This window comes from Anthonomus grandis, chromosome 9 (assembly GCF_022605725.1).
Source record: "Anthonomus grandis grandis chromosome 9, icAntGran1.3, whole genome shotgun sequence".
Classification (NCBI taxonomy): Eukaryota; Metazoa; Arthropoda; class Insecta; order Coleoptera; family Curculionidae; genus Anthonomus; species Anthonomus grandis.
The window spans coordinates 13,789,721-13,815,140 of record NC_065554.1 but is presented as its reverse complement, the minus strand read 5'-3'; the positions used below and the strand labels follow the sequence as shown (position 1 = coordinate 13,815,140).

The 25,420-nt window shown below is 30.3% G+C and overlaps 2 protein-coding genes across 2 annotated transcripts in view; one reads left to right on the top strand and one right to left on the bottom strand.

Annotated features, from left to right (window-relative positions):
• The window catches only part of LOC126740106 (fatty acid-binding protein, adipocyte), a 484,513-nt gene that overhangs the window by 398,895 nt on the left and 60,198 nt on the right, over positions 1–25,420 (bottom strand). The gene's annotated exons all lie outside the window — the stretch shown is intronic.
• The window catches only part of LOC126740098 (fatty acyl-CoA reductase wat-like), a 49,135-nt gene continuing 29,203 nt past the window's right edge, over positions 5,489–25,420 (top strand). Inside the window, exon 1 of the mRNA XM_050445992.1 lies at positions 5,489–5,731. Coding sequence (XP_050301949.1) covers positions 5,713–5,731 — 19 coding nt within the window. The 5' untranslated portion in view covers positions 5,489–5,712. The remainder of the gene's footprint in view (positions 5,732–25,420) is intronic.

Here is a 25,420-nt window from a genome sequence, read left to right as displayed (position 1 = left end):
CATGGACCCCAGTGTCACTGCGGTTAAGGGATGCCCATAAGACAGGATACTATCGCCTTATTTATGGTCTGCATTGGTAGAAAACCCGATCAGGCTACTTAACGGAAAAGGCTAAAGAGCATCGGCTATGCAGACGATATCTCCATAATATTCAGGGAGAACTACGCAGGGACGACTGCAGAACAAATGCAAGATACCCAGAACACGACATATGAACGATATACTATGGAGGGGCTATCTATAAACCCGGCGAAGACAACCATTAAAAGTTTAGTGAATATTCCTAGTTTTTGGATGAGTGGCACGAGATTGTTTTCAAGGAAAGGGTGAAATACCAGGGTCTCGTCTTGTATAGAAAACTCAATTGGACGGCAAGACTCTACTACTTGGTAGATCCTTGGGTCTCAGCCCTAAGATGACCTATTGGATATACATTCAGAGAGTGAAGCCCACCGTACTATATACAGCTCTGGTATGGTGAAGATAAATCGAGCAGAAGACAATCATGAAACCAACCTCAATACTATGCATTGACCATATGGACCCAGATAAGAAATACAGGATCCTCAAACCTACAAGGAAAGAATGGTAGATCCCATAACCACCGGTGGTTACAGAATAGATTGCAAATGTAGTAGACGGATGGATCTAAAGTCCAACCCCTCTAGCAAGTTGAACAAGGAATAGTGAGACCTAGAGCACACCATTTCATGACACTGGGCAAGGATACAATAATTTTCAAAGCGGAGCTATACGCGATATTGTAGACTGTAAAAATCCTATCAAAAAAAGGACTCAGGGGAATACAGGATAGCCAACCGGTTCGTTCCAATCCGGCCATAAGTGGGTGTGCGTATATGGTGTACAGCAGGCTCAATGACCTATCGACTCAGAATCAGATAATTCTGATCTAGGTACCAGGATATGAAGGCCACGCTGGAAACAAGATGATGGAGGTCTACCTAAAAAAGAGGCTGAGAGGAACACTTCATCTTTTGGGTTGAACAAAGATTTTCTTAAAGGATATATATCGTCCAGGATAAGGCGAGATTGAAATGACATCAATGGGTCGCTTCACTCCAAAAAGTTTCTGAGCTTTGACAATGGGAGGGGTCTAACACTAAACAGGAAAAATTACGGACTTTGGTAGGGCCGCTCACAGCCACACTCTTGCAATGGCTACCTATACAGAATAAGTTTCCTCAGAGATCTGTTAAATTCTGCGGTGGGGAAGTGTGCGGAGGTCGATGGAACACTTGACTGCAAATTAAGGAGCACTAAGCCATAGAAGATATATAATTTTACATATATATACGCTAAGTGAAGAGGATCTGCTGAACCTCATACTGAAGGAGCTATTGGATTGGATAGATAGGGACAGCGAAAGCCGAAAGCACAATAGATCAACATCTCGATCTTGAGGTCGCACTGTGAAGGACCACCCTGGACCAAACCCCATTGCATTACATTACATTAGACGTATCGGATCTGATTATATTTCTTTGAAAAAGGTTTAGCACTGTAGTCCCGAAATTGATATATTTATTGTGCATATCGTGGACGTACGGCGAAAATCCGCCTTTAAGTCCTCATAGAGTCGTTTCGAGAAAAATGCATTTTAAACTTTCAATATTCATGTAAAATACAGTTATAATTTACTAGAGTTATAGTTATTTTTATAAGTATTACTGGATATATTGTAACAAAGGACAAGAAAAATCTAAAATATTTCAAAGTTATTATTTTCTTTCTGACACAGGCTAATAAAAAATGGACTTGGAGGAAAAAAAATGGAGGAAATTCATATTATTATAAGCCGTGTTGCGTTATTTACGTCTCAAGACAAACATAATAAAAGCTATAAAAAAATATGAGGCTATATACTATTAGTATGCATGTAGGACCAATTGAATCCTAATTGAAAATTATGATTTGACCATCTTTTTAGAAATAATTCTACCAAACCCACAGACAAAATCAAAACCTTGTGTTGTCCTAATATCAGTCATCTTATAAAATGTGATCTTAACTATAGAAATTACACCAGAAGTAGGAAATGATGGTAGAAGAGAACACATTGTTATATTCGATCAAAATAGAGGAGAAAAAATACATAACGTTAAAAAAAACTAAAATGTTTGTAAAAATAAATGCTGTAATTAACGAAAAGACGGGCTTCTATTTATCAAGAACAATGATGAGAGAGTGCATTTAGTAATTCAGATACCTTAGTAAAATATCATTCTTGATATGGTAAATTTGTAGATAATATAAAGGTAATTAGTATTTTTATTCAAGTTTTTGGTAGTAAAAGTACCATGTACTAGATGTTGACTAGTTTTACAGAGGTTGATGGTGCTCTACTCACCTATTTATTATGATAAAATGGCTGGTAAGCCCTTTCAACAAAGATAAATTAGGTTCCTATTTATCTTTTTTTGGCTAATTTTCTGCTAGCTCAGGAGATAGACGAAGAAGATGATTTTGAAATAAGATGATTTAGAATTAATAAGTAAGAAGTACTGCGTAGCTGTTGCAATTTTCGAAAATTTGGGCGTTATGAGAGCGAAAAGGATCATAACTTAAAAAGACAAATAACACCAGAATGCAAGACAAAAATTTTAAAATTAAATAAATACGCTAGGAATGGAAAGAGGTCAAATGTATACAAACTACTGGAAAAAAGGTGACAAAAACTTAAAAAACATTAAAAGAAAACACAAGTCAAAAAAAAAACTAAAAATGAAAGCTTTACATGGATACAATTAAACAAAAAATAGCTGCAATTGGAAATAAGATCAGAAGGTACACTGAAAAAGCTTAGAGATACGATCAGAACAGAACATTCCAAAACAGCCCTAAGAAGTTCAACCGTAGCTTATTAAACGCGCCAAATCTACTGGCAAATAGTGAACCACCAAAAGAGGAGAACATGGTTGAATTCTGGACCAATAGGAGAGATGATGAGCGAAACTAATATTTGTAACTCCAAGAGAATATATAGTAAGGTATACTAAAGGCATATTGGTGGTAAAACTTACTCAGCAGCCGTGATTAAGATGGTGTGCAACATGCTATGTCGAATTCTCGTCGCCGAGTAAACGCTTGGTGATTGAACCATTAAATTGATTCCCGTTCTATTAAAAACAGAGGGCTCCTTACAATACCTAATAATTGCATAAAATGCACCCGCTTCCGGATTATAATGGTTCCGGATTATGATAGGAGATGATAAATAAAGATATTAAAAATTAAATACAGGAATCGTTTACAAGAAACGAACATTTCATGCATTTGTGTTTGCTGGATGTACTGTTTTTCCTGGTGCGTTGTGTCGTGGCTAGTAAAAAAAAACATGGAGTTGAACTAGTGGGCAGTTAAATTTAAAAAGGTTTGGTTTTTATTTCTTCGTCTTTTCAATCGTTTTCTTACTATAGTATACAATATACACTGTTAGTACCTAAGCACACTGAGAACCAAAAGCCCTTTTGATAGAATAATTTACTTTGCTAATATTAAGTTACTTAAAATTGAAGTAACTATATAAAGATACTGTAATACCCTGTAACAAATTCAAAAATGATATCTCAGTGCAGCGTGCTTTTACATCATTTTACATAATCTTAGGTCCATAGAAAAATTATATCTTTCTTTCTAAAGGAATCTGTTTAAATTTTTCAGAAAAAAATATAAAAAAATAGGCATAAAATTAACAATGTTAAAAACGAAATCGCGAATTTTATTTCAGACAAATTTATAAATACAGGAAACCGTCCGACCTTACCAGACCGACCACATTTTATAAGGAAACACATATTCCTCCAACCAGAAAAAAAGATATAAAGAATGGCTAGAATATAAGTTTTGTATTTTTAATAAATATTGTTAATAAAAAAGTTTACTTAAAAAAATGCATTCAGAATATATTACTTTTTTTAAATTTTTAATTTACTACAAAAATATTATTTGACAATTTTGTAGATTTTTTTTACAAAAAAACATAGAAAGTCTGAAGTAAGTCCTCAATAGCTTTTCTCATAGCTAAGTAATATTAAGTGTAAAACATTTTAAATAAAAAACATGATTAATTATGAACGATGAAAAAAATTTGAAGTTATAGCTCCTCAATTGCAAACTAAGTTTGTCCAGTTATATTATTCCAATTAGATTTAGTGTCAAAGTAATTAGAAATAAATTGGCAAGTAATTGATTCAATAGCATCAAAACTATAAAAACCTATAAAAACTATTCTTAAAAAAACTATAAAACCTATTTTTGTACCTCTACACTAGCATCGTCATAGTTAAAAACACAGGTTTGAGTTTAAGACTATTAAAATACTTAAGACTAGTTAAAATAATTAAATAGTAGCACCCATAATGGATAGACCTATAATGAATCTATTAAATATATGTTGATAATATAAGATGGCAAATAAAGATATTAAAAATTATCATACAGGAATCGTTTACAACTATGGTTTACAATATGGATATGGTTATTTATTTTGCTAATATTGACTTACGTTACAGAATTTTACCTACATTACATACTGCTTTTCTGAACAAGCTTGTAATAATATTAATTATTAAATTGAATGATTTTAAGAACATGATTTTTTTTAAATTTTTAATTTACTACAAAAATATTATTTGACTATTTTGTAGATTTTTTTTACAAAAAAACATAGAAGTCAAAACTAAGTCTTTAATCGCTTTTCTCATGGCGAACTAATAATAAGTGTAAAACATTTTAAATAAAAAACATGATTAATTATGAACGATGAACAAAATTTGAAGTTATAGCTCCTCAATTGCAAACTAAGTTTGTCCAGTTAAAACTATAGTATTCCAATTAGATTTAGTGTCAACTAATTAGAAATTAATTGGCAAGTAATTGATTCAATAGCATTAAAACCAGAAAAACCTATAAAAAAACTATACACTAGCATCGTCATAGTTAAAAACACAGGTTTGAGTTTAAGACTGTTAAAATACTTGAGTCTAAGACTTGCTAAAATAATTAAATAGTGTAAAATGGTTTTGGCTTTTTCTTTGGTTTTTTGGTCACCTTGCCCTGAAAAAGCCAATAAGAAAAAAAAACGTGTCGGCAAGTAGCACCCATATTTCTTCTAGTTGCTTAGTTATGGAGTACCCCGCCAAACCTACCCTTTATATAATTAAATACATTTAAAGAACCTATTGTCTTTATTTAAAGAAATGGGGCATCGACATAACTGAAAGCCAAGCTTTCTTTAAAACACAATTACAAGTAGATTCTTGGAATAATTTGTTCCTTTCTTTTTTTGTAGTTTTCGTTCACTCCTGACTAAATTTTACCATCCATTTATCATTTCTTCTCCAATTTCGCTTACTAGCTCCTACGTAATAGTACCCTACTCTTCCTAAAATTTCAATTAGGTAAAACCAGCTGATGTTAATACCAGTGGTCAAAGTGTGACAATGTGTGGTGTTTAAATCCGGCACCGTGTGTGATCTTGTTTTATTTATTGTCTAAACGTGATAACCATCGCTACAAAACCAACTTAGATTTTTGGGTAGTATATTGTGAGCGACAGTGGTACTGGCTTAACATTTCTATAAGCGCATCTGAGGCGCGTTATTTTCGATTTGGTTGGGTATCCCAGTTCGGCTTTTGTTAATAGATGGTATTCGGTTTAGAGTTGTTTTGTGATCATATTTGTTCTTAAAAATGGTTGCTAAAGACTACGGTAAGAATTATTTGTTTTTAGTGAAAAAATATTTAATTTAAATAAATTGACTGGTTTGCTTTTTGAGACATGTTTGGTAATTGGAATTTGGGTATTTTTTAAATTCAGTTTAATATTTTTAACTATTTTAAATTAATTAAAATGGTACCCTTCATCGATGTATTTATAACTTTCTTGTTCTTATAGTAACAAATTTCTTGCACTTACACATTTTAAAAAAAATATCTGATTACTATTAACATTTTCTTTTATATGTTTATTATTATGGCTAAATTTTACAGTTTCTAGCTTAGTAGATATTAAATTTGACACATTATATACCTGAATAGAGTTATAGTTTTTTATCATTATAACTAATACCGAAATAGTGCAAAAAATTCTATAAACAGTTTTGAAATGATGTGGTAAAACACTTAAGATGTCTTCAAATATTTTGTTTAAGAATTGTGAAATATAAAGTATATCCAATACAATGTGCGTTTTAAAAATTAAAAAAAAAATCAGGTTGTAAAATTTTTAATATTTATAAATTTATTATATATATTATATTTATAATTTTTTAAGATTTATAACTAATTTAAAAATCATATACAATTATTACATATCATATACATTATTGTATAGTAATTTTTTTATTTTTTATATCTTAAGGTGGGTTTAGTTTATGTTTGTGAAATAAGGAGACAAATATTTTAATAAAATTTTTTCAAAATTTAATATTTTTAACATTTTTTTTCTAGTAGTTTATTGAAAAAAAAGTAGTATACCTAAACTAGTTCTTTTTTTATATAGGTTAAACCAGCATAACAAAATCATAACAAAAAAATAAAAAAGTGGTTGAGGCAAAAAAAGAAAAAAGACTCTTTTTAAAAAAATAACTTTTCAAATACATGTAGTTTGTATTTATTTTTAGTTACATATTCATTATTTGCATGCGCTAGTTTATTTACTACTATAATTTCAACTTCTTTTAATAATTCTTAAATATATTTTTTTAAATTTTAATTATAAGAGGCCTCCCACATCGTTTTAGTTTTGTTAATATTCAAAGCCCGTATAGGCCCCTTCTAAGATTACCAATAATTATTAATAACATTTAAATAAATTATAACAGTATTGTGATGATCACATCGCATACTTCTTATTTTAGAGGTCTGACAAACATAGGATTTCCCGTTTGCATTATGAAATTGGCCATAAATTTTAATTTAAATGCAATCATAACTAGGAAAATCAATATTTGTGCGAATTTTTGCAAAGGTCATCAAATTCACGGAAAAAAATAATGTGGTTTTGAGTATACCAAAAATGCAATTATAGATTTAACAGAAGTAAAATAAAGTCGTTCTTTTAAAATCGCCATCAATCATGCCCTAAGGTCTTAGGTGAGGATTGACAGGTGGACCCACCATGCTCTTGTGTTAATAACCGCATTTACTAATTACCATACTATTGAAGGTCCAAAATATTATTTAAATTGGCAAAAAAGTGCAATTAACAAAAAAAGAAGTATTTTTGATCTTCTGTCTTAGTCTCAAATATAATATCTGTTCCACATGCATGAATTGGAATCCGGAAATTTACACGTGTTTCGCTCATATTAAGAGGATGATGCTCTTAATAGAGACCTTAAAAATCGACCACACACTCACTATCTTTAGAGGTTTAAAGTATACAACAAAAACAATAAGACCGCAAAAGTACTGCCCTTAAGAACTTCCTATGTAACTGTTACTGCTCCAGACCTTGCTCCCTTCGATTCTATTCCCTGTATTCTTAAATAAAGGTTGTTTGAAAATTTAAAAAAAAATCACAGCGTTATGGAAAGCTGTTGCAGTATTAAATTTATAAAAGTTAATAAATATCAGACACTAAAATTTGAAAACGATATTAGATAATAAATAATTTTCTTATTTCTTTCAATTGTTCTTTTTAATGATCATCATTTATTATTTTTAATTATGTATTTTTTTATCCGTATAAGAAGAAAAGAAAAAATTAAAACTAAATCACTCGAAGATAAGGTCATCGTTTTTGGTTAAAATTGATAAAATATGGAAAATATATTTATCAATCTCATTAAGAATTTACTATTGATAATATATGACCGGAAAAAATCTCTACCATATTTTATTAACTTTCTGGCAAAATACCAGAAATGTGACGAAAAAAATCGATTTGTTTATAGTTAGATATAATTTAGAATTGAAATTAAGTCTTCAAATAGGCACAAAATATAAAAATGATTTGGTAAAATTTTTGGTTTTCTAGGTAATTCTAAAAACATAATACATTTTGATAGCATTATATTGCATAACTTTGTTAAGTTTAACTGATGCTGATATATTCCTGCTTTTGAGATTTTTCTGATATAATTTGAATCTTAACCACGATTTGTATAAAGAGTGGCATCTCAAAAAAGTACCGTAAAGCATTACAGGATAGAAAAGATCGGCAAAGTTTGTTTCTGAGAGAAACAAGTTATGACGTAAAAAAAACATAGCAAAAGCATAACCTTTAACCCTCTAAAAGAGAGCTTTAGCCCTCGTTTGTTTTAAATTTAAGAATGGAGGTTAAATGAATAAAAAGTACTATTTTAAAAAATATGGAGCTTTGGAAGACCAACATGATGAAAAATCCAAAGATCCATTTAGTTTTACATCAAGGCCTAACCGAGAATGTGTGCGGTACATCGAATATTAACTAAAAATTTTGACATGAGAAAGCTGTGTGCAAGATGGGTGCCGCGTTTGCTCACACTCGAGCAAAAACAGTGTCGTGAAGATGTTTCAATTGAGTGTTTAGCGAAATTTAATAGCAACAAAGCAGAATTTTTGCGTCGTTTCATAACCATGGATGAAACATGGGTTCATCACTTCACACCTGAGACAAAAGAACAATCAAAACAATGGACTCAAAAGGGGAAACCGTTTCATCTGCAGGCAAGGTCATGGCGTCGGTTTTTTGGGATGCGCGAGGATTAATTTTCATTGACTGTCTTGAAAAAGGTAAAACTATTAACGGCGAGTATTATGCGAACTTGCAACGTTTGAGCAAAGAAATGAAGCAAAAACGGCCGCATTTGGTTAAGAAGAAAGTGTTTTTTCATCAAGACAATGCACCAGCTCACAAATCCGTTATTGCAATGGCCAAAATTAACGATTTAAAGTTTGAATTGCTACCTCATGCACCCTATTCGCCAGATTTAGCCCCCTCAGAATATTTTCTTTTTCCAAATTTAAAAAACTGGCTTAGATGTCTGCAGTTAATGGCTATTTCGAGGCGCAAGACTGTTCTTATTATAAAAAGGGTATCGAACTTATAAAACATCGCTGGGAAAAGTCTATAGAGCTGAAAGGAGATTATGTTGAAAAATAAATACACTTTTTTCCAAAATTTTCGTGTCTTCTTTCTTGGGTCGGGTACTGGGACCACCCTCGTATGTACAGGTGGTACGTGGGGCAAATGCTGTTGGCTGGCGCTGTATCTAAGGACCTGTACATTTGACATCATTGGATTTTTTAAATTTATTATAACAGTGGCCATGAGAAACATGTGGAAATAATTGCCAAGTTCCGTATTTAACCGCTACAAATTAAATAAGAAAAAGACTTTTGGAAGTGCACTAATCATTAAAATCGGTGTAAATTTTAAACTACCTATTCGATCTTAGCATTTCAAAATTGTTTTGCAAGATCAATATAACTGTTTTAAATGTCTGATATCGCTACTACTCTATAAAGCCTAAGAAAAGACGTAGAAGGCGCAAATTCTAATAATTCCAGTTTTTTATTCCACTTCAAAATTTGAATCGAACGGTATATTTTTGACATCATATTTAAAAAGTCCATAAAATTTGCAAAAATATTGTGAAAACCAGATAACGATATCTTTGCTGGTTTTAAGGTTATAGCTATATAATTAATGGTTTTTTCACGCAGCGAGTCAGAACTTATGTACCGCCATCTAGCGTTCGGCCTAAGCTATTAATAAGGTAGAGCCTGTTGTCATAATTAATTAAATAAGACTTATACTAATGTATCACAGAATCAAAGGAAGTTTATGTGATTTTATTAAGACCATTATTGATTACCGAATTTCTTTTTATTTTTAAATTATAGTTCTTTAAAGAGCCAATTTTAAAACCAAATATATTAGGTATTTAATGCCTCGATAGATATTTTAACTGCTTTCCATTATATTATAAACAAGCTTCCAATCTTCTTTGAGTGGAACAAACTGCTGTTTGGTACACGATATTTTTTAAATGACTCCATAATAAAAGTCGAGGCATGTTAAGTCGGGTGATCAGGCCGGCCACGGAAATAGACTTTCCCTTCCGATCCAGCGCCCTTGAAAGTAATTAAAATTGAATAAGTGGTTAATAATTTACACCGATTTTAATGATTACACTATCATTACCTTATCCCTATTATCGTTCGTAACCTTAAACCAAAATGATAAAGAATTTTCTATATTTTCTAACAGTTTTATCAAAAGTAACGTTTTTTTTATTTAATTTTTAGTAACCCCCTCTAGCGGTGAAATACGAAACTTGAAAATAATTTATAGAATTTTCTCATGGCCACTTTTATAATAATAAAAAATTTCCATAGTTTCCCGATGTACAGCTCCTGAGATACCAACCGCTCACCTCCCTTATTTTCCCACCCTGTATACTCTAAATAAATTAATAATATAAAAAATTCCAATTATATTTTTGTACCGTAGCTTTGACCATAAACCATACTCATGCAACATAAACAACATTTTTAAATAATTAAACAAATTAATGCGGTAATCAAAACAAAGCCGTAACCTTCCTTGCACCGAACTTATTTGCATTAAAAAATCATATAAGACCCGTAATGTCATTCACATTTAGACTGAATAGAATAATTATATACTATTGAAAATAGACACTTTAAATGAACGGCAGGATATCGGGTGCTTTTTTGATGTGATTTTATTGTCTCATATTAAAGGTCGGCAACGAAAATAAAATAAGTATACTAAACCAAGAATATTTAAAGTAACACATAAAAGCAGATGGGTTTCGGTGATTTATTTTATATTTAAAACAATTATAGTGAATAATATTTAATTGAAAATTAAATTATTATTATTTCGTATTTAAGACGCCCTAATAAAAATCTATTAATATAACAGTGTTTACCATCAGTTAGTTCTATGAAACGTTCGTGAAAGTAAATCGACAGGAAGTGTGAACTATCATTTTTAAATTTATCAATTTAAGGCAAATTAAGCATATTTAAAATGTGATCTAACAAACCGCACATAAACTAAATTTAATAGCACTTAATAGTAATTAACTATTTTAAAAAATTAAGGTGTGAATCCCAATAGTTTATTTACCTTCCCAGTCATATAGTCTCTGAACTCCTAAACATTAAATGGTAACCGGATAGCAAACAGTATGCCCAGATTCTTTGTAATATTATTCTATAATTTTTAATTAAAGATTATAAAATGAAACTACGGAATCTTACTCTTTTTCCTATAAAAAACATCTGAAGCCATTTATCAATAATCAACAATTATTATTGCACCAATCACCCAAATAAGTGTGACCTGTCAGAAATAACTCAAAATATCTCCTGGTGTGAATTGATATATGTGAACACTGGAAACTTGCTATGCCTCAGACAACTTATCATCTATTTATATTCCAGTAATATTAAGGCACTTTTTGCAATTACCATTTTTTTAGTGTAAACCTGCTGATGTGACAACAATATACCAGAGAAATAATCTATAAATTTGCTGTGCTTCCCAAGTTATAGACTTTTAGGGCCGTCAGCTGGCAAAAAATACTTTTTTTTACTATCGTGCGTAAAGTACTCACCTTACACACTTCCCAGGGTGTGTAAAATTTCAGTTGTTTTTACGCACTAGTACGTAAAAAGTAATTTGACGTTTCTTGAACATTTAAATTTGACATTTGGTATTTTTGATTTTATGTTTTTTTTTCTGTAGTAGAAGAAATTTTGTATGTTAGAAGTGTGTAAAATCTCCTTTTTTTGTTCATGGGAACTGTCTCACAAATTGTCACAATTAGAACAAGTTTCCCATTCATAAAATTTGTCACTTATCTTGGCCTTATCAGGCCCAAAACAATACTATTGTTCCTCTTTTATAAAATATGATAAGATACTCTATAAAAAAGTCAATGTTCCAAGTTAAATGGATGCAGATAACGTATATTAGAGAAAAAGGCAACAACATCGCAACGTCGCTCGATCGCATTGTTGATTCCACCGACGCAAGCAATCTTTACCAGTGAAGTCGTTAAAAAATATTTACATAATAAATATTTATTAATAATATATTATGCTTTAAATTATAAACAAGTATAGTCGCTTCGCTACTATACTTTTGGTCCGTGGGGACCAGTTTGGAACCTTTAGGTATAGTCAGTACAGGACCGTAAAGGAATTATTAAAAAAAACCACAAATTATCAGGTGTACTTAAGTCTGGTTAGTCGCATTCACAGAACTATAATGTATGTATACAATAGTCGCGTTGTATGTCAATATAGCGTGTTATATATCAAATATCTATCAACATAGCAAGAAATTTACAATTGTCACGTGATCTGAACCTTAAATATCAATTATCTGTCAAAATTCATTAATTGCATCCTAAATAAACATCAAATACTAAATTTCAACTCATAGGCATCAGCCTTATATATGGCAATGTTGCCATAAGTTCAAAATTTTCTTTCTATGGGTGTAGAGCAATAATTAAATTTTCTTCCTAAAATAAGCTAATGATAAAACTAGAAAAATGTCAAAGATCTGTATGCTAAAATAGATGAAACTGAAATAAATCATAAGCTAACAGGAAAATTATATATACATTGAGCAGCTAAAATATTGAACAAATTCAATTAAAAATTAGGTATTTGTTTTTGAAAGTAAAATTATACCTTATCATTTAAATTTATCACTTAAATTGAACGTTTGATTTTTATTGCATATGAAGCCTTGAGAAGAAATTTATAACTGATGCCAGATATTTGAAATTATCCATTTAAAGGTTTACAATCAGTAAAGTTAAAATTAAATTTAGAGAAATAATTGATGATCGACACTCAATAATGAACATAATATTAGAAGAAGGAGATTATTTTCTCGGTGCATCCTTTGAATTAGCTTCATAAATGACATGTCACCAAACAGTTTCACCTAATATACCACATAGGTTGTTTTTTGTCCTTTCCTTTTTTCCCAAACCCATACCCAGACTCCTAGTTGGTGGTTTGCTTATCCCCTAACCTCACTACGTAGACATAAGTAAAAATTAGATAGAAAAAAGGATCAATTCCTTTTCAAATAAAAGCTGAAAATCTTCATTTTAATACCCACTAAAGTAGGAGACATAGACATGGACGTATGATCTTGATATTCAGTACAAAGGTCCACCACGATTAAGGTGGACACAAGAAAAAGGAAGGAAAGTAACAGTTATACAAATGCATATATTGAAAATAATAAAAGTGTCGTTGATACGATAAATAGGCAAAATTTGAAGTAATTGAAAGCAGTTTGATAATTTAATTGTAGTACAGAGAAGAAAAGGAATATCTTCTTTTCTACTTTTATCCAATCACTTAATTTTTGATTCACGATATATCTCTGTCTTATGACATAAATTAAGTTCTTCGTAACTTGAATTTTGCATGAGTTATTTGAATTAATATGTTACCAGAGTTCCAGACAAGATAAAAGCTTTCTACAGTTTCTTTAGTCAAAATTTAAATTAAACTGCTCGAATACAACTATTTATATGACTTCTAAAAGTTTATTTGCTATTATAAGTAAGAACATTTTCCACATTGATTAAATATTTTTGTAAAATAAATGTAGTGACATTCTTAAATATTATTCAAAAATAAGTTTGAGAGTTATGGTTTTTTAATCAGGAATCAGACTTTTTGTTGCAATTAAATTTATGTTATTTAATTGCAATTCATTATTGATTATTCATCCTAATACATTGGTAAGTTTTTTTAATTTCTTTTCCCTATCATGTTCGCGTAAAAAATATTGATAATTAACAATCTGCACAGTACACTACAACAGGCAACAATTTTTAATACTTTTTCTATGAACGAAAACACCAGTTTATTATTAATTGAAAAAAATATTTACTATACATTTCCTGCATTAAATTTTAGAAAAAAAAAAACAAAAAGTTCCAGGCTATACGTTCATTTAAGTAATATGTCACTATTTAAGTTCAGCGTTCATTTTCGGTTTCAACGTTTAATTTGGTGACCTTTATGGCACATAGATTAAACGTTAAAAAATGAAAAAGAGCTTTTTTAAAAGTCTTTTTTTGTGAGTTAGTTCACTCTCTACACTTTCAATTATGATTTGAAGTTTTTATTAAAATTTAGCTATTAAGTTAATTTTCTTTTCAGTATCTTCGCCAAAGTTCTCGAAAAAAGTACCAATGGAATAAGAGTTCACCCGGTTTCCCACTAAATAATTTGCATTATGCTGAATATATAGCACTTATCTTCGAATACATCCAAGATCTTCAGAATATGATGAACTATGTCATAGCTAGAGAATATGGTCTAATACTCAATGTTTAGAAGAACAAATACCTGATTGTTATAAAAATTCGGTTATCCAATGAGAATCGGCATGCAGTATGCTAGAACGAGTCAAAAGCTATAACTATTACTGGTTATTATTTGTTTTCATAGACCACATAAGCTAGAAATAAAAAAGCTTCTCTAAAGTCGAGATCTTGTTCGAGCCTGTACTTAAGAATTCGGATGCTAATATGTGGTGTATTTTCAGTTTTAAACGTACATGGCGAGACAAAACTAGAAGTTTTTGAAATGTGGATCTAAGGAAGCTCCCAGGATGTTTATCAAGTTTGACGTCAATGTGGAGATTTTGAGAAAAACGAAAAAGAAAATAGATATCTTGTACGAAGTGAAAAAGAGAAAATGCAATATTTCGGTCATATTATGAGAGGCCTAAGATGTAACAACTTTTAATCCAAGGATAAATTGTGGGACAATGATCTATTGGAAGGCGAAAATTAAGTTGAATTAAAAACTTAAAAGAATATTCTCAAGTGAAATCACCTGATTAATTCAAGCTAATAGTGTCCAAGTATTGAAAAAATAGTTGTGTAATGAGATTATCATAGTGACGTGCAGATAAATTTTGATGCAATTGGGTCTTGGTCTAAAAATAAAAAATACTGTTCTGATGACAATCTTATAATCTTGCTCAATAAGGTGAATTTTATTCAAAACTTTAATCTAATAGCCATGACGTCAAACATTTTCATTCGTTCATATATTGACTTTAATTAGCTTACTGGCTCTAATTATATAGTTTTTCAATAATCGTTTCCTAGCAGCTATAATTCTGACATAATGACCAGATTTTTTTTGATTTGTATTTAAAGGATACGAAAAATGCAATTCTCGTTTCTCTCATAACTTTAATAGACTTAAAAAAATAATAATATGCTATTAGTGGGAATCGAATCCATTATAAAAATAATCAATCCACTTGTCATAACTTTTTTTCAACGATTAATATAGCGATAGATTGGCCACTACTTTGTAACATAGTTAAATTTGATACTAAAAAAATTTTTGTGCACCTTATAATATAGAATAGTTTATGTTTCTCAAACTATGGAAAACTCAATGCAACTAAAGTAACTTAATTGGTTTAAAAAACCACTTTAAAAATTGGTAACAGCTATATATTGCACAATTTTTTTTTCTTCGAGTTAACGTACTAGCCAATAATTATTGTTTTTTTTTGAAAGAATATTGTAAGAAGTTTTTTGTATTATAATATTTTATAGATATCATAATATTTTTTAGATATTGTTTTAAGTCCCCTTAAGGCTTTTGGCACCAGTGGCAATACTCAAAATGCCATTTACTCCAGTTAACCTCGTTAGAACCAATGAGTACAAGTTTGCATTTTTTTTAATTGGTATCTCTCCTAAGACAAAAATATTCTACTTTCTTAGTTCAATGACACACTTTATATATAATTATGTACTTTTTAAAAATGTAATATTTTAAGGATTACGTTTTTACAATATGCCATATTTTACACTTTAATAAACTAATAGTGAAGTTTTTTAAACATGACTTAATATTAAACTTTTTCTTAAACATGATTCCGATATAAACAATCACATTTAAAAAAATTAAACGTAGCACTCTGTTGCATAAACAGAAATTCGTTAATATTCACGCCGGATTTCTGTGATTACAAAAGATTTTGACAAATTCGTCTTTTGGTTTTGAACTAAGCGATCAGGTGGAGACATTGACCTGATTTTTGAAAATTCTTAGGGTATCTACCTTGATGCATGATTATATTTGGCGCGACACTCGTAATAGTGATAGACATGCTACCGATATGTACTTGAAAAAATTTAAGCACAAAAGCAAATTTAATGGTTATTAGATAACTCTCTAATTCATTTTTTTAGTTAGACGTCTTAAAAAATATTTGAAAACTAATATATTTCTTAATTTCTTTCAGATTCGGTTAAGAAAATTAATCCTAATTTACATATTAATTGTTTTTTCTTCTAGTGATCTTATTCTTCCGGCAGACTTAAAGGCTTATTGTAAAATTAAATAATTGATTTGTTTAACTTTAGATTAAACTACTCAATGTTGTTTTCTATTTATGAATCATCGATAATTTATTCCACAAGTGACTTTTGTCCTAAAATAAGATATACTTAAAAGCTTAATTTGTCTTAAAGGTTTTTTATTTATTTTGTTTGTAGTTACTGATGTGATTACTGATAAAGCATGTTTTTCAAGACATAGTGTTTTTATTTTCCCCAATGCAGATGTTGGAGAATAATAAAATCCCGAGAGAATAAGAAAAATAAAGCCCCAATAAAATCTTAATCGGCGATGATAAATAATATGTTTTCAAGTTTTTATGGAGACATGTAAACTAAACATTAAATTTTTCAGCTGTTTGTTAAATGTTTTTTTGTGTGTTATTTATGCCTTAACATGAGACCCTAATGAACACAAATTTTATGATGATATTCGATGCCTTTAATTATAAATTTCGTTGTATTAGGAGATGCTGTACTATTAATTCGCTCTTGTTTCAAAGCATAGTTGTTAGATTTTGTCACAGTATAAAAATAAAACTAATAAACATTATTTTTAATAATAGTTTAACTTTTGAGTGACCTGAATTTATTTTTTTGACGCAAGATTCTTAGATGGCGCCAGAGGTACTCACTACAAAACAATGATGTATGACCATCTACTTTCTTAAATTCTAATCTCCAGCCACCCAGAATTGAGCAGTTCAGCGGAAAAGTGGTCTAACTACCTTAAAGTAGAAATTTAGAAAATTGATATTTTGCCTCTGGATGAATTAAAAAATCACAGTAATATATTCTTTACTTTTTTGTACATATTTATAATAACCCTGTACTAAAATTTCATATGGTAAACATTTTTACTGATTGCGCCCATTAATTACATTATTGCTGCTCAATGTCATTCTTCCAGTAAGTTTTTTTCAAAAACATAGCGGAAAAGTGGTATAACTTGGAGAGTTATAACACTTTTCTTCGTAGAAGTTAACCAAATTTCACAAAACTGATAAACTAAAGAAAAATAATAGCTGTAGTATGTTTACTATGATATCTATTACTGATAAAAGTGTTCAAAAAATATAGAGCTTGAAGAGCAAAACATTACTACTACTTATCTTACAAACTAAACTTACAGTAAGGAGAGTAAGAACAAGTTAATAAACAGATTAATCTTCATCAGAATCGGATAATGGACCACTGTCAAAAGCATCTTCTTTTATCAGTAAGTCCAGGAAGAACTGCTGCTGAATCGGGGGAATCCACTGACGAAGTTCTATCATATCTTTTTTCTTAGCTACAGTAACTGATCTACACACTACGTACCATAACACTAAAAAAAACCTGACTAAACAAGAAAAAGCGAGTTTAATAGGACCTGGCGCGACATCGGAACAGCGTGGTGCCTTGACTTATACCACTATTCCAGCGAACGAATCCATTATGTTGAGAGGAATAACGTTAGGAAGCTCTTATCTTAGCTAAGTTAAAATTTTGACGTATGCCAGTTTTCGACTGAATATATTAGACCAGTAGAAACATAATTAATGGTATAACTCAAAAATTAAAAAATACTGACATATACCACTTTTCCTCTGAGCGGCTCAATTATGAATTTCTTAATAATATTAGTTTTTATAAGATGCTGGAGGATCGATTTAAAAAAAAACTATGGGGTATATCAGGAGGTATACGCATAGCAACTTAGAATTTTTTTTTTAATGAATAGCAGATAGTGTTAAACCTCAAAAGAAAAATTATTCCTTAACGAAGCGGTTATGTACAGAGTCGGCAAGAAAATTGTTTTTAGAAGATTTTGACCTATAAAATAAGAAAATATTTTTAGAATAAATATTTATAGACCTCATTACTAAGGTGGGTTGTATCAGACTTAACATAAAATTGAATTATTGATTTGTTCAACTTTATGAAAACTACCAGAATCTTCGTTACATACAAGTGACTTTTGCCCTTTAATGAGATAAACATTGCACTAACAAGCAATCATAAATTGCCGTTTTTGCTGATTTTGTTTGTAATTACTGACGTAATTACTGATGTAATTACTGATAAAGCACGTTTTTTAGGAGATAGTGTTTTTATTTTCCCTAATGCATATGTTGGAAAATAATCATGTTATTTACATTTAATGCTACCAACGTAAATTCACTCTCAATACAATCCTAATCGACGATGATAAACAATTAGTTTTTAAGTTTTTATGAAGACATGCAAATTAGAAATTATTCATGCCTTTGCATCGCCTCATTAAATGCTTAAATTATATTTTCAAATGCAAAATTTAGATAACTGCTATTTGCGGCTTTCTTGATATTAGGATATGCTGTAGACGAAAAGAAATACAAAATCACTTGGAAACGAACCTCTCTACTCGTGAACAATTTTGAATTCCATACATGCTATACACTACAATTCTCGTGTAATACTATACAATTAATTTGCTGTTGTTTTAAATTGTTTTTAATTTATATTTCTTTGAATAGTTCATGTGTTCGGCTGCTATACCTTAATTCTTGTTTTAAAGAATAACTGTTAGATGTCGTCACAGTATAAAAATAAAAATAATAACACATTATTCTTAATAAAGGTTTAACTTTTTAGATTTAGTGACCTTAATTAATTTTTTTTAAAGCGGAACTCTTAGATGGCGCCACTTAGGTACTCATTAGAAAACAGTGGTGTGTGACCGTTTACTTTTTTAAATTCTAATCTCCAGCCACCCAAAATTATGAGTTTCTTAATAACTTTATTAGCTCGTTGTATCTATGTATGTATGTATGTCACGGAATCTTTGAGCTTAATTTTTACTGGTTTCTAAAAGTCTGATTAACTTTGCACACATATCAAGGACCGATGACAATGCAATAATTTGATAACAGTTTTCCATTATCCTTATTAGATCTGTCTATCGTTGCATGGACGGCCAGCAGAATTTTGCTTAATTATACATTAAATTCATTGTATTTTCTATTAATCAAATTAGTCTACTTTTTCAGTTAACATTCATTTTATTGATTTTAATAATAGGAATATAGAAAGTTTGAACATGCCGCTGCCTCTGAAAGTATCCAGGTAATATGAGATGCTTTTAACAAGATAATAAATACTAGTTAAAAAAAAAATTAAAAAAACACGCTTTTATTGCTAATCGAACTAAAAAGTAGAAAATAATTTTTAATTACAAAGAGTTTTAATTACAGTAGTAGAAGGTCGGACAATCAATCATAATTAATACGTCAAATAAGAAGCATAATAAAATATAAGTTATTAACAGAATAATTTAAATCAAAGTTGAAATAGTGGTGTGCTCGATATATTAAATATGACAATTATTGTATTGGCAACTATCTATGAGAGAAGAGTTATGCAAATGAAGTAAAATGCACTTCCACACCAATGGTTATTAAAAATGTTAATTATTCATTTTTAACTATTAGAAAAAAAAACACGTATTTACTATTATTTTCCATAAGATCATAGATACCAACTCAGAATTTGTTTTTCAATGAATAGGTGATAGTGGTAAACCTAAAAAAAACTTCATTAAAGAAGCTGGGATATACAAAGTGAACTAGAAAACATATAATAACATATAATATTACCTATAATAATATTTTCAAGATAAATATACTACGTATACAGTGCATCCCAAAAGTTATGTCGAAATTCATTTAAAATTCAGGGGTGTGTTCGAAAAATAACGCTCGGACCCGTCGATTTTTATTTCAAGTTGCACATTTTTATACGTAAAGTTACAGGGTTATATGGTTACAGGATTATATACAGGGTTGCTCAAAAATAAATTACGACCATCAACTTCATTTTTTCAAATGAAAGCACCTTTTTTATTTCATCTTTGAATTTCGCGTGGAATTCTACGTATGTTTCATGCATCATGTCCTATACCTAAAGTAAATAGTTATCGAAAAAAAAAAACGATTCATGTAACAAATAAAAAAAGAACAAAAATTAAGTTAAATTTTTAAAAATGGTTGCATTCACGGCTTGACAATATCCAAGGTGATCAATTAAGTCTCATTGCACATTTTTAATCATTTCCGGAGTTATGGCGCGCACTTCTCTGTGAATTCTCTCTTTCAAGTCGTCTAGATTATTTGGCCTATTAACAAATACCTTCGACTTAAGGTATCTCCACAAAAAAAAGTCCATTGGTGTTAGGTCAGGCGACCCAGCAGGCCATACGATGGGTCCTGTCCTTCCTATCCACCGATTGGGAAAGGTTTTATCCAAAAATGTACGCACAGTGGCAGCATAGTGCGGAGGAGCGCCATCTTGCTGGAAAATTAGTTCTTCGTCAGGATAGTCTGGGTCCAATGGATTGGGAAATAAAGCTACTAATGCTGGAACTAATTCAAATTGAAGAAAATCGAGATACACTTGTTCCGTTAAAGTTTGTTCAAAGAAAAAGGGACCTATTACTCTTCCGCGCACTACTCCACACCACACATTTGGTTTTTGAGGGTACTTGGTGTTTACCTCCATCATCCAATGCGGATTTTCTGTTGCCCAATATCGACAATTTTGTCTGTTCACACTACCATTCAAACAGAATGTGGCTTCATCGGAAAAAATAATATTTGTTACTAAATTATTATTTAGATTGCACATGTAATGTAAGCGTTCACAAAACTCATTTCGCCTATCGAAATCGTCATCAACTAACTCTTGCACAGGAATAGTAGGAGTGATATTTGTGCTTTTTAACTATTCGGTGAACTATAGATTTCGTCATGTGTAAATTTGCCCCAATCTGCGACAGAGGAGTGCATGGATTTTCTTCCAAAGAAAGCAAAACGTCAAGTTGTTCATTTTCATTTCGAGCAGGACGACCAGATTTTGGCAGATCTCTAACATGACCGAATTCTCTAAATGTAGCATCTATTCTACTCACCACCTTTTGACATATCGGAGGACGATCAGGATGGATTTCATTGAATGATTGAGCAGCTTCTCTTTGAGTACGTGTTCTATCACCAAACCCAACCATGCACAGAATTTCTATTTTTTCTCGTTCCGTGTTTCTCGTGTGAACCGCAACTTTGCTCGTACACCTCACACTTGACAATATCTGTTTGGCGTACAACTGTCATACAGTTTCTCTGAAAATACACGGTCACCAGCCAACAATTAAAAAACACGAATGAATAGAATTTTGCTCTATATAAAAATTCTCAAAGATTAGGTGACTGGTAAGGTCAACTTCAATAATAATGTTTGGTCGTCTTTTTTTCGATAACTGTTGACTTTAGATGTAGGACATAATGCATGAAACATACGTAGAATTCCACGTGAAATTCAAAAATGAAATAAAAAAAATGTGCTTTCATTTGAAAAAATTAAGTTGATGGTCGTAATTTATTTTTGAGCCACCCTCTATATACAAACTTCACGTACAAAAATGCGCAACTTGAAATAAAAGTCGACGAGCGTTTTTTTTTCGAACACACGACAAATGGATTTAGACATAACTTTTGGGATGCACTGTATAAAGACTTCATTACTAAGGTTTGTTGGGTTGTCAGTGTTTATTGGAAAAGTAGTTCTAGAAAAGTATTATTATAATTACCAGAGCCAGTTAATTTATTGAAATCCATGTTGGGAATAACAAAATTGAATTCAGGATCCTTAAAATATAACCAAACCAATATTAGCTTTTCCTAAAAGTCAGAATTCCATTGTTTAAAGCTTCTGATACCAATACAGTCTTGATTAAAAAATATTTTTTTTTTGCTTCATTCAGCGATTCAAAAAATTTATTATACCTAATATTTCCACCTAAACAATTTGGTACTATTTGCCATTTTTTTGAATAATGATATGACCATAATTGGCGAAGGTTAGCGTGCCTATGAATATGCTTAAAACCTGGAAGCAATAAACTAAAAAGAATTAAAGCTGTCACACGAATTAAATTTTAAAATACTGTCTCGCTCAAACTCAAGATCAATGTTAATCGATCATTAAATTTTTACTACTAAAAATGAGTGTCCTAACCTTCTAATCATGTAATTTCTTAATAGCCAAAAAATCTGAAGGTTCGATGTGCCGATTTCAATGTTAACGATGGTTTATAAAAGAGATTAGCATTCGCACAAATCTACATTTTTATTGATTTCTGGTGGTTCTAGTAGGTAGGTGCTAATAAAAGCTTTATTCTATTAATAGATTATGGCTAAAATTTGACTGCCTAATAAAACTTAATCGATCGTGAATTGCTAAAAATCTAAATAATTTTGCATCAGGGATATAAAAAAAAACGCTTCATTATTTTTAAAACTCTTTGACACACATTAAAGACCGCAACGGTACTCTTTAAGATGATAGATAGGAAGAAAGTTATCCACTTAATCTCTTGAAAATGTTAAATAGTTTTTAATGGTAAGATCTATAATGTAAAAAATGATGTCACGTTAAAACATAGCTATACACTGCCAAATAAATACGTGAAATAGATATTTTTGCATTATTTCTATGCTTTAGATGTAATATTTTTATTAATAATTGGTTGAAAAGCTATACAAAATTTTTGAATAAAAAACAACTTCGATTTATTTTATTCCGATTCGATTAAGAAAAAATATGACAGCTGAGTGCTGACCTACCAGTATGTGCTACTTTAATAAAGAATGTACCATGTACCTACATACTATCAGTTAGACAGAAAAGTTCTGCAAAACTTAGATTATTATTTCGTCTCGAACCTATATTACGATTAATGATATTTTGAAGTTAAATAAGGCATATAAACAATATTACAGTAATTCAAATGATATAGTACTAATGAGCCACACAAACTGAGCCTACTTGGTGTATCAAAACTTCTCTCTGCATATAGAATATTTTTATTAATAAAGTGAAGGCATAATTTTTTTAACCTTATTAACAAAACTCCAGAATATGGACATAACTCTACAAAATATAACATTCTTATTGACAGCAGTAGTTCATATCATCTTTAAGAGACTCACCTTCTTATTACATTAAATTTTAAACTACATCAAGTTTGGTTAAAGTCATAAACTTATCTTACGATTACTAAATACTTGGTAATACGTGTTTCGCCTCTAAAGGCATGATCAGACCTGATCAAAAATTTCTAAAATTTATATTTTTAAAGAAAGCAAACTTAAGACGTGTACACTATGGACAGATTTAGGATACTCTATTACGGTTTCCTGTGTTTAAGAATGTAAATTTTAGATTAGAACTGCTAGTGGCCCCTTAATGCCTTAAGGGGCGAAACACGTATTACCCAGTAATCATTAACCGTAATATAAAATCAGGACTTTGATCAAACTTAATGTAATTTTGTAATGTTTTAAAAAAAAAGTCTCTTAAAGAAAATATGGACTTTTGCTGTCAATAAGTATATTGTATATGCACACAAAAGCCTTTGATACACTAACTAGGCTCAGTTTATGTGACTCATTAGTACTATCTCATTTGAATCACTGTAATATTGTTTAGATGTCTTATTTAACTTACCATGATCATTTTGCAGAAAATTTGAAATGCTTGCCTCGGGTTTATTTATGGTATTCGTAAGTGTAATTAAATTTCGCCGCATCTAAAAGAATCCGCCTAGCTTACTATAAGGGAAAGCTACCAGTTACATATATTTGGCTTTGATCTTTGAAGTCAGAGAAACTGATTTACCAGAGTACCTATACAGGAAAGTTAACATTCTTTCTGATTTTCATGCTGCGGGTTCGGTTGGGACTCGTCAAGGTGGTCGGTACTGCATACCGAGATATAGCAATAAATTCTTTAAAGATGTTTCAACTATTCAGCACCTCATGCATTAAATTCCTTGCTTTCTAGCATTACAAGAACTTCATCTTCATTTAGTTTCCATAGAAAGACTAGGGATTTCTTATTATTCCTCTGTATCTAGTGTTTGCCGTGGAAAATTAATCACCAGATGAAGCGCTCGAGTATAAAAGTGCTTAGCAATGAGTATTGTAGCTCTGTTCAAAATTGCAAAATTTATCAATCTGCTAATTTTTATAATTTAACTACATTTTGGTACAAGCATTTGTGATGCCTTGAAACAAATACAATTCTGCTCCACGCTAATAATAAAACATCCTTAGAAGTCAGAAATTTAAAAGAATGAGAAACTTGTGACTAAAAAAGCTAATTAGTAAATACAAGTATTACCTCACATTCGGGAAATAATTATGAAATAATGAACGTCATCTTGGAAATTGTATAACCGCACTATTGCCTGCTGCAGTGGAGAATGATTACACATATAACTTAGTCTAAGTAGAGACTTTCGTAAGGAAATCCGATACAACTGATCAAAAACGTTATGATATAAAATTACGATAACGTTTTCCCCACACGGGTATTTCTACTAGATAATGTCATCGATATTATGTTGTAGAGTTTTATCTGAAAAAATTGATGTTACCTCTTTTTAAAAATAGATTATGATCCTTAATGGCTCATGATAGAATGTACAATAGTGTTTGGTATTCACTATCTCTATAGTTTATTGAGCTTTACATTTATTTTAAAGGACTAGTATTATAAAATGAAAACAAATTTAATAGAATTTATAAAAGCTAGGCTATAAATAATAATGAAATTAAAATTATAAGCATAAATAATATCTGATAAAAAGGGTTCTAAAATGCTTTTTTCTAGGTCGCTCTATGGATCCTAAATAATAAAGGTTGTTAAAAAATTATAATTAAAAAACATTTTCTTTATTCAGAAACCAAATAAAATTTAATAGGGAACTTATGTAAGCGGATTAAAAATATTTGCTACATTGATTAATCATGTTCAAGTTGTCTTTTTCTTAAGTTTTTTTGGAAAGAATTGACATTTTGGATTCTACTATGGGTTCTCTATTTGAAAAATTGTATTTCTTTTTAATCCCTATTTTCTACTTTAATCTTCTTAACATTTGCATCTTTTACTTTAAGGTTAGCATAAAAAACTACTTTTCAATAATAAGATTGACCTTAATATTTAAAATATTC